Source organism: Bos grunniens, chromosome 22 (assembly GCF_055505025.1).
Source record: "Bos grunniens cultivar Pamir isolate PY7600 chromosome 22, Bosgru_T2T1.0, whole genome shotgun sequence".
Taxonomy (NCBI): Eukaryota; Metazoa; Chordata; class Mammalia; order Artiodactyla; family Bovidae; genus Bos; species Bos grunniens.
In genome coordinates, this window is record NC_141186.1 from 29,174,064 (window position 1) to 29,183,963 (window position 9,900).

General features: G+C 45.4%; 1 protein-coding gene across 1 annotated transcript in view; it reads right to left on the bottom strand.

The window, feature by feature from the left end:
* GXYLT2 (glucoside xylosyltransferase 2) overlaps positions 1–5,621 on the bottom strand; it is an 85,623-nt gene extending 80,002 nt beyond the window's left edge. Inside the window, exon 1 of the mRNA XM_086366722.1 lies at positions 5,190–5,621. Within this exon, the coding sequence (XP_086222848.1) occupies positions 5,190–5,464 (275 nt within the window). The 5' untranslated portion in view covers positions 5,465–5,621. The remainder of the gene's footprint in view (positions 1–5,189) is intronic.
* Positions 5,622–9,900: the final 4,279 nt, after the last annotated feature.

The window sequence follows — 9,900 nt, forward strand, 5'->3', positions numbered from 1 at the left end:
GTTCAAAGGCCACACTAAGAAACTGAATTTTACTGTGTATGATGTGAAGTTAGTGACTGGAACCAGCAAACTTTCTGTCATATTAAAGATTATTTCAGCAGCTGCATAGAAAATGGACTGTAGAGGGCGCTAGAGTGGACACCCCAAGTCAAAGAGAAGCTACTGTAGTTCAGTTCAGTTCAGTTCAGTTCAGTTGCTCACTGTGTCCGACTCTTTGCAACCCCATGAATCGCAGCACCCCAGGCCTCCCTGTCCATCACCAACTCCCGGAGTTCACTCAAACTCACGTCCATCGAGTCGGTGATGCCATTCAGCCATCTCATCCTCTGTCGTCCCCTTCTCCTGCCCCCAATGCCTCCCAGCATCAGAGTCTTTTCCAATGAGTCAACTCTTCACATGAGGTGGCCAAAGTACTGGAGTTTCAGCCTCAGCATCATTCCTTCCAAAGAACACCCAGGACTGATCTCCTTTAGAATGGACTAGTTGGATCTCCTTGCAGTCCAAGGGACTCTCAAGAGTCTTCTCTAACACCACAGTTCAAAAGCATCAATTCTTTGGCACTCAGCCTTCTTCACAGTCCAACTCTCACATCCATACATGACCACAGGAAAAACCATAGCCTTGACTAGACGAACCTTTGTTGGCAAAGTAATGTCTCTGCTTTTCAATATGCTGTCTACGTTGGTCATAACTTTCCTTCCAAGGAGTAAGCATCTTTTAATTTCCTGGCTGCAATCACCATCTGCGGTGATTTTGGAGCCCCCAAAAATAAAGTCTGCCACTGTTTCCACTGTTTCCCCATCTATTTCCCATGAAGTGATGGGACCAGATGCCATGATCTTCGTTTTCTGAATGTTGAGCTTTAAGCCAACTTTTTCACTTTCCTCTTTCACTTTCATTAAGAGGCTTTTTAGTTCCTCTTCACTAAGCGAAAAGCAAAGGAAAAAAGTAAAGATATAAGCATCTGAATGCAGAGTTCCAAAGAATAGCAAGAAGAGATAAGAAAGCTACTGCAGTGGTCCATGCCAAACCATGGTGTTCAGGAGCTGGGTGGCAACCATGAAAGTAGTAGAAATGGTGGGACTGGGGTTATACTTTGAGATAAAACCAAGAGGACTTACTAAATGAATACACGGAGAGGGTGAAAGAGGGGACTCATGGAGCAATCAACAAAAATGAATGTGAAACTAGAATCTGCACTCACAGTGACCAAGTATCATAGATGGTCCTCAAGATCTGGAGATCTGTAATGTGCTCTGGGGTGACCAGTTAATTATAGGTTGGCCACAGACCTGGCATTTTGCTGTATAACATAATCCCTCTTTAGTGAGACCTTTATTCAGGTTTGAACCCTCTGAGAGACTTCTCTCAGAGACCAAAGGGAACTGCAGAAAGTGCTGTGTCTTGATGAGCAAATATGCTCGCCTCCTCTCACTGGGGCAGCTGTGAAGGCTGTCAAATATGTAGTGTGTTTTTGTGTTGTCATCCGTCTTCCAAACTCCACCTACCATTGCACAATGAGTACCTGGCTCAGGACACATGTGCAATAAACATCTGCTGAATGACTGTGGTACAAAATCACAGAGGGGCTTAGAAGTAGCCCAAGTCTCCCTTAGAAGCCATATTTTTATGGCTTCTAGAGAAAACAGCACTATCCAGGCTAAATCAAAAGACAAAGAATAGAAGTTCAGGAGAGGGTGGAGGCTGACTAATCAGCAGGAGTTCTAGGTTACGGCCAATAAATGAGAAACAGAGTGATTTTGCAAGACACAACAAAAAGGGCTAAGCAACATTCCTTGCTGGGATTTTGCAGCTGAACTTGATGATCTCATCACAGGACGGTCAAATGGCAGAGCTGAAAGAGATCTTAGAAAATTTGTGGATCGACTCTCATTTGACAGATATAGAAATTAGGGTGAAATGGTTCCAGAGTAGAACCCAATCCTCTGGACTCCAGATGACAAATTCTTTTTCCTATTACACTGATGGGCAGTTATATTAAACTTCCTCTTCTGTAGGCAGGCTCAAAGGGTATTCAGAAGCAAGCTGGAGAGACAGTCTTCTGAAATCAAATCTAATGTAAAGTTCTCATTTTAGGATTCAGTTGCATGAAAAAAAAAATGATCCCTCTTGATAAACTTTTCCTCTTATCATTCAAAGAAAATAACACAGCCCATCATGGTTCCCTTTTTGACATGGCTGCCAGGAAGCTTAGAGCTAAATTGAACACTTAATCCTCACAACAATAGTGGCCTTAGTTTTAGACAAACAGTACTTATTTCCCACCTCCTCTTTATGACTTTTCATGTTTCGTAAGTATTTCAATGGCCTTATTGTATATGTGTTAGTTACTGTTAGTCGTCTCAAATTTGTTTTGGAAGTCAGCCAGGTCTAAATCACCAAAAAAAAAAGAAGGAAGATTTCATTTCTCTTGTGCCCTGGAACCACTACTTAAAGAGTGTGGTGTCCGTTTTCAGATTCCACCCTTGACTTAAAAGCTCAGACCTCACCTCCTGGCTTTATATTTATGGAAAGCGGAGCCCACCACAGGACAGATTGCATACAAATGACTACTTATAAAATTGTAGGGTCTGCCTGCTAACTAGGCAAATCCCTGGAAACGTCTCTGAAATGAAAACAAGATGTGGAAGGAGAATGCCATGCTTGCTGTGCTGACGTGGCAGGAGTTCATTTACACCACGACCCTGCAGGGAGCAGTAGAGCCCTGGAAGGATGGTCAGCAGGTGGTGGACTGGGTCTCATCCAGCCCCACCATTTCTGCTGACTACTCCCCAGGCCTGAGATACCGGATCACGCATGTAGCCTCCATCTCTTCTGGATTCTAGCCACATCGAGAGATTAAAGCACTCATTTTCTGAAAATACGAGGCTTACTTTTCCCTCCCTAAAATGAAATTCCTCCTAAACCACAAAAATTTAACCCAGGCAGGATTAGGAAAGCAACAAAGGCATCCTTGCAAAGATCTTTCCTCCTGCTCCCTTACTGCTTCTGTCACCATTCCTGTCCAGGTAGCAAGAGAAACCTTAAGAAGTCCCCCAAAACGTCAACTTTGCCAGAGGGCTTTCACATTTATGCATTTGAGCCTGAGACTTCCTGTGGCGTTTTTGTTTTTCACTCTTTCCTGACTTTAAAAATTTTGTTCTTTATTCTTATGGTGTTGGCCATGATTTCCACGATAATCTACCAGATATGTTCGGAAGAAAAATGACTTCAGGAGGTGCTGTTGCTCATGGAAATAGTCCTTCCTGAAAACATCCATTTGGATTCTGCTCGTGATCTCTTCTGAGTCAGAGCCAATTTGTTCAGATAGAGACAAGAAGATACTGCCCCAGTGTTCCCAACACCTTGAAGGATGAAGACAGTTCCAAAAATTGGTCACATTTCTTTAGAAAAAATCTCAGGAAAATGATGAATGCAGGCAAGCCTCATGTATGACATGTGCACTGGTACTAAATGGCTCAACCTGGACCCAGACTGTTGGGATATTTAACCTCACCTTGGAAACGGAGACAAATTGCTAAACCTTGTGTAATATTTTCCTCATCTGTAAAATGGGGATAATATTAGTGCTTGATTAGTGCTTACTTAGAGCAGGCTCTCAAAGTTTGGTGTGCATCAGAAACAAGAGGAGGGCTTATTAAAACACAGATTACTGACCTCATCCTCCTGATTTCTTACTCAGAGGGTCTAGGGGTGGGGTGGAAGAGGGGAGGGGTAAGACTGCATTTCTAACAAAGCCCCAGGTAAAGCTGGTGCTGCTGGTTCAAAGAGCCCTCTGGGAGAACCACTATCATAGGGTTATGGTACTGATGGTATAATTAAGAATCATAACCTGCATTAACAATGACTTTTAACATACTGAGGTTAACACTATGCCTCGTAAAAAGTTAGCCATGACAAATGGTTTCCAATCTTATTACCTTCCAAGTTGTCCCATCAACTTACAAATCACGGCAAACTTGTAGTTAAACTGTATTAGAACCCATTACAAAAAACCTTAGTACCTAGAAGGGAAAACCCTATTTAGTTCCTAACAGAAATATCCTTACGGAGCAAATACATTCATAAGAGGTTATAAATGTTTCCAAGTACTCAAAAACAATTCTATAGATCATTGGGTATTTTGCTCCTAAAACTCATCCCTACTCATTTGTACATCTCTTACCAGGCAGAAGAGAATGCTGACACAGCTACTTTCTGAGGTCTCCTGACTTTTCTCTCATAGTAAAAACGTCAAACCAGATTTAGTCACTATGGTCAAAAAGAAGTCTTCCAGTCGTTTCAAGTCTTTAGGGAGCCCAGCAAACGTGGACGTTGCAACTGGCAGTTAGAAACATCAACAGCCTCAAAAGGGTAGAGGAAACAGACGGTTACAAGACGGGGATTGTTAAAAAGCTCTCTCCACAACAAAGGAAATGAACGCAAATCCCTAACCTGCAGGCGTTCCAGCGACCCTAAGGCCAAGATAAAACTCTCTGATGAAAAGCTGTGGCGGGTTAAGCTCTGTGTAAAGAAAGAGGATATCAAACAGAATATTGATGGCTAAGACGTTTTCCTTGCAGGACTCTGACCATAGAGTAGTCTGAAAAAGAAGGAATAACAAGGAACCCCCCACTGTCTTTCCCGTGCCACGCATCACTCCTTCCTAGGAGAACACTTCTTTTTAACACCCTCAGGTAGAGTGCCTCTTCTGTTCTAAGCACAGGGCAATTCGAGGTTCAATAAGAAACAGCCAGTACTTAGCAAAAATCTACCTTTTCCAACTCAGTCAGATCTAAGTTTTTGGTTTTAAAAAAAATCTCCAGTGAAATATGAGAGTTAGATAAAGCATTCTTGCATCGCGATGGCTTTTGAGAAATTAAACAAAGGGCGCAAGTTTGGAAAAATGAAAATATACGCTTTTGCCCGGGGAAGTTAAGAGTGCAACATGCCAATCATTTCCCCTGACACTTCCCTTTCCAAAAGGTACGTGATGACTAGCACTGCGCTGTTAACAGGATTCCAAGAAGACGATTTTTCATTTCTAGCAGGGTAAGACATAAAAGTGGGCAGCCCGTGGGTGAACTTGGAGTTTGTCCCTCCAGCCCACAGCCTCCCTTGGACTTGACACGGGTGGAGGGAGGGAGACACGGGTCCACAGATGGGATTCTGGGGCTGCCACGACTCACCTCGCCGACTTCCTCAGGCTCACGGCGCCCCGACGGCCGGCTCGGGGGCGCAGACGCGGAGGCCGGCGCCGACGAGCGCTCAGGCCGGCCCCCGGGAGGGCGCTCCAGCCAGGGAGGCGCGCGGGGGCCGGCGCGGCGCGGCGCGGCGGGGTGGATGCGGGGCGCGAGAGGGGCGCTGGGGGTGCGGCGCGGCCGGCGCGCAGGGACAGAAGCGCCAGCAGGAGCGCGGCCAGCGCGAGCAGGAGCAGCGCCGCCGCCTTGTTGCGGAGCTTCATGGTGCGGCGCGGCGGCGGCGGCCCCCGGGCGACCGGGCCCCTCTGAGCATCGCGCCGCCCCGGGCGGCGGGGCGAGGGCAGCGGCGCGCGGCGGCCGCCTCCTCCGCCCGCCCGCCGGGGACTGGGGTCCCGGCGGCCGACGGGCGGGCGGGCGGGCGCGCGATGGAGGAGGAAGAGGAGGGAGGGAGAGAGGGGGAGGCGTGAGCCGGCCCGAGGAGGGGCAGCCCGCGCCTACCGTACTGTGTGGAGTAGCTGCCCGTTTGCCCACCCGCCGGCAGCGAGGCGCTCGGTCTTCTGGTAGGGCCGCCTCAAAACCCCTTACTCCTCCATCCATCCATCCATCCATTCACCCATTCTCTCCCACTCCGTTCCATTCCCTCGTTTACTTCCTTATTTCACTCATTCAGGTACTCTTCCATTCCATCCCCTGTTCATTATATTCCCTCATTATCCCATGCATTTCCCCCGTCATTTATTTTTATCCATCTAACCGCTCACTCGAGCACCTATCCACACGTCCAATCAGGCCGGAACATCCCTGTCCCCCTTGGCCTTGTAGGGCCTGGCACTTGGTAGATGGCTGTACGATAACATGACTCCAGCTCCATATAGCCTAAACAAGTTACAGAGCGAATTTTAGAGTCTGGGTTTGAAATCTGACTCTACACCTCACTGACTAGGTGATCTTGGGGAACTTGCGCAGCTATCTTGAGCCTTTATTTCCCTTCATGCAAACTGGGATTGTATTGCTCTTCTCCACAGGGGTGTTGAGTGGGCTTTTCTTAAACAAAGCATTCGAAGAAACTCACACAGTGCTTAGCTCACAACTGGTGCTCAATAAAACTTATGTGATAATTAGTACAACAAAACAGAGCTTGTCATATATACATAAATGCACGCTTTCTGACATAGATTTGAGATAGAGTAATAAGTTCACAACCCAGTGTAGAAATGCATTCTTCTGAGACTTTAACAGCCAAAATTATCAGACCAAGTTTCTGGAAGTTTCTAACTCTTCTTCCAGGGCATTCCATCATAAACCTGTACCATGAGGACTCCTCCTCTTACTATTTATCGTGAACTGCTAGCCAGTGTTCTATTAACTTTCTTTTCAGCTTGGCCATGGAACAAAGAACACTAGTTATGGCAATGTCTCTGAGATTCTACAGGATTCCATGTTGCCTTCTAAATCACCTAAAATTCAATTATATTCCAAATGGTTCTCATATTAGCATTACATTTTAATTCTTTGAGAGATTCTGTTGTATTGAAAGTTCTAGGAATGAGAACATACAAACACCTGGAACCTCTGGTCAAGCAGGCACCTGGGAGATGGCAGGATGCAGGCTCAGGGTGTGTGTGGCAGATGTTGCAGCTGAGTGAGCACAAAAAATTCATAGATTCTCACCGAGAGTGAGGTGCTGTCTCAGTAAGATGCATTTTGGAACTATGGAAAGGATGTTTTGTGTCTCAATAACTGGAAGATTCTACTGGCACATGCTAAACCTCCTACAATGCTAGGACACTCCAGTAACACAAAAAATCATTCTGGGTTGGGACTTCTTTGGTGGCCCAGTGGTTAAGACTCTGTGCTTCCACTGCAGAGGGCAGGGATTTCATCCTTGGTCAGGGAACTAGATCCTACATGCCACAGCCAAGACCTGGTGCAGCCAAATAAATAAATAAAATATTTTTTAAGAAAAAGAAATGTTTTGGACCAACTGCCAACGTGGCGATGTTGTGGAAAAACATTGGGTTAGGCTAAGGCTTGATGTTCAGGCCTTCCAAGTTCAGAAATGACCATTATTATGTTGGTATGTGGCCAAGCAAAGCAACAATTTCCAAACTCTGTCTTGCCTCCTCTCTTCCTCAAGGAGACATGTGCAACAAGAATAAAATGAGGCCAAATCACACTTGACTAGCAGTTAAGGTTTTGGTCTCAAATACCAAAATAGAACTTGGGCAAGCTAGGTTTGAACAAACATAGGACCCTGATTTATTCAGCCTTGCTGGAACAAAGGAAAGGCCTGATTTACTTCCTTTCCCTGAGTTCAAATTCATGTTTTGGTTACTGCTCTGACATCTAATGTCATGGAAAAAGGGTTCCAGATACATTGTCTAGGATTTACCCAATTTTTCACCTGGATGTCTAATATACCAAATGCTTTTTTAATTTTGTCTCTCTGTCCCAGGAATCTGTTCTTCCACTGGGAATTTTGACATGTCTAGATACCCATTTGCTCAAGCCAGAAATTAGGTAGGAAGCATCCTTGGTTTCTCTGCTTACCTCACACTTGTATTAGTTATCTATTGTTGCATAACAAACCCCCAAATTTGGTGGCTTAATACACATACAGGGACTTCCCTGGTGGTCCAGTGGTTAAGACTCCACCTTCCAATGCAGGGGATGTGGGTTTGATCTCTGGTCAGGAAACTAAGATTCCACATACAACTCAGCTCACATGGTGCAACTAAGCCCACATGCCTCAACTAAGACTAGGCACAGCTAAATAAATAAGTATTTTTTAAAAAGATATTATACACATACAATCTCATGCTTTCTGTGGGTAAGAATCCAGCAGAGTATAGCTGGGTTCTCTGCTTCACAGGCTCTCAAAAGGCTGTAATCAAAGTGTTGGCCCAGGTGTGGTAGTCTCAACTGAAGGCTCAACTGGGAAAGGATCTGCTTCTAAAATTCACATGGTTGTTGAAGGGGGTGGTTTCTTTCAGGTCATTGTATTGAGAATTTCAGGTCATTGTTTTGATGACTCTTTGCCAGAGACTGCCCTACATGCCTTGCCAGGTGGCTCTCTCTATCAGGGTAAGGACATCAGAAGAGCTAGAGAGAGAACACAGAAGTGACAGTCTTATTATCTATTTTAGGAAGTGACATTCCATCGCAATGCTGTGTTCTTCTTATTGGAAACATGGCATTAAACCCATTCTACCCTTAAGTGGCTTCCCTGGTGGCTTAGACGGTAAAGCGTCTGCCTGCAATGTGGGAGACCCGGGTTCGATTCCTGGGTTGGGAAGATCCCCTGGAGAAGGAAATGGCAATCCACTCCAGCACTCTTGCACTCTTGCCTGGAAAATCCCATGGACAGAGGAGCCTGATAGGCTACAGTCCATGGAGTCGCAAAGAGACTCCAAAGAGTTGGACACGACTAAGCGACTTCACTTTCACTTTCACCCTTAAGTGGAGAGGATCACACGAGGGCCTGAATACCAGGATTACTGGGAAGTGTTTTAGAAGGCTGCCTCCCTTACCTCCCATATCTGAGAGTCAGCAAGTTCTGTCAACTCTGCCTCCAAGCTGCAGTTGGCATGTGTCCACTTTTCTCCTGAGTTGTCAATAAGGATTATTTGACAAGACCAAACCTTGCCCAGTTCCTCATGGTCTTGTTCTCATTGTATTTCATATAAATTATTCCCACTCCACCCCTCGCTACTTTAAATTATATGATGTAGCTCTTTTGTGGCCTAGAAACCTCCTGGCTTTTCCCCATGCCTTCTTCCAATCCTTAAACCAGAATAATTTTTAAAAAATATATACTGAGTCCTATTTCTCCTCTTGGGCTTCCCTGGTGACTCAGCTGGTAAAGAGTCCACCTGCAATGCAGGAGACCTGGGTTCGATCCCTGGCTTGGGAAGATACCCTGGAGAAGGGAACAACTACCCACTCCAGTATTCTGGCCTGGAGAATTCCGTGGACTGTATAGTCAGTCCACAGAGTTGCAAAGAGTCAGACATGCCTGAGTGACTTTCACTTTCCCTTTCACCTCTGCTTATAACTCTTCAGGGATGGCAACAAATTATTAGAAATAATGCCAAAGGCACAATCCATGAAAGAAATTATTGATAAGCTAGATTTTATTATAATTAAAAACTTCTGTGAAAGACAAATGCAAGAGAATTGGAAGATAAGCTACAGATTGAAAGAAAAGATTTGCAAAAGACATATCTGACAAAGGACTGTTATTCAAAACATGCAAAGAGCTCTTAAAACTCAGCAATAAGAGAAACAACCTGATTTAAAAATGGGCTGAAGACCTTAATGGACACTTCATCACAGGTGATATACAGATAGCAAGTAAATGAATGAAAAGATGCTCCACATTCTGTCACTGCTGCTGCTGCTGCTAAGTCACATCAAGTTGTGTCTGACTCTGTGCCACCCCATGGACAGCAGCCCAGCAGGCTCCTCTGTCCACAGGATTCTCCAGGCAAGAATACTGGAGTGGGTTATTCTGTCACTGCTGCTGCTGCTGCTGCGTCTCTTCAGTTGTGTCCGACTGTATGCGACCCCATAGACAGCAGCCCACCAGGCTCCCCCTTCCCTGGGATTCTCCAGGCAAGATCACTAGAGTGGGTTGCCACTGGGGAAATGCAAATTAAAACAATGAGATATGACTACATACCTATTAGAATGGCCAAAA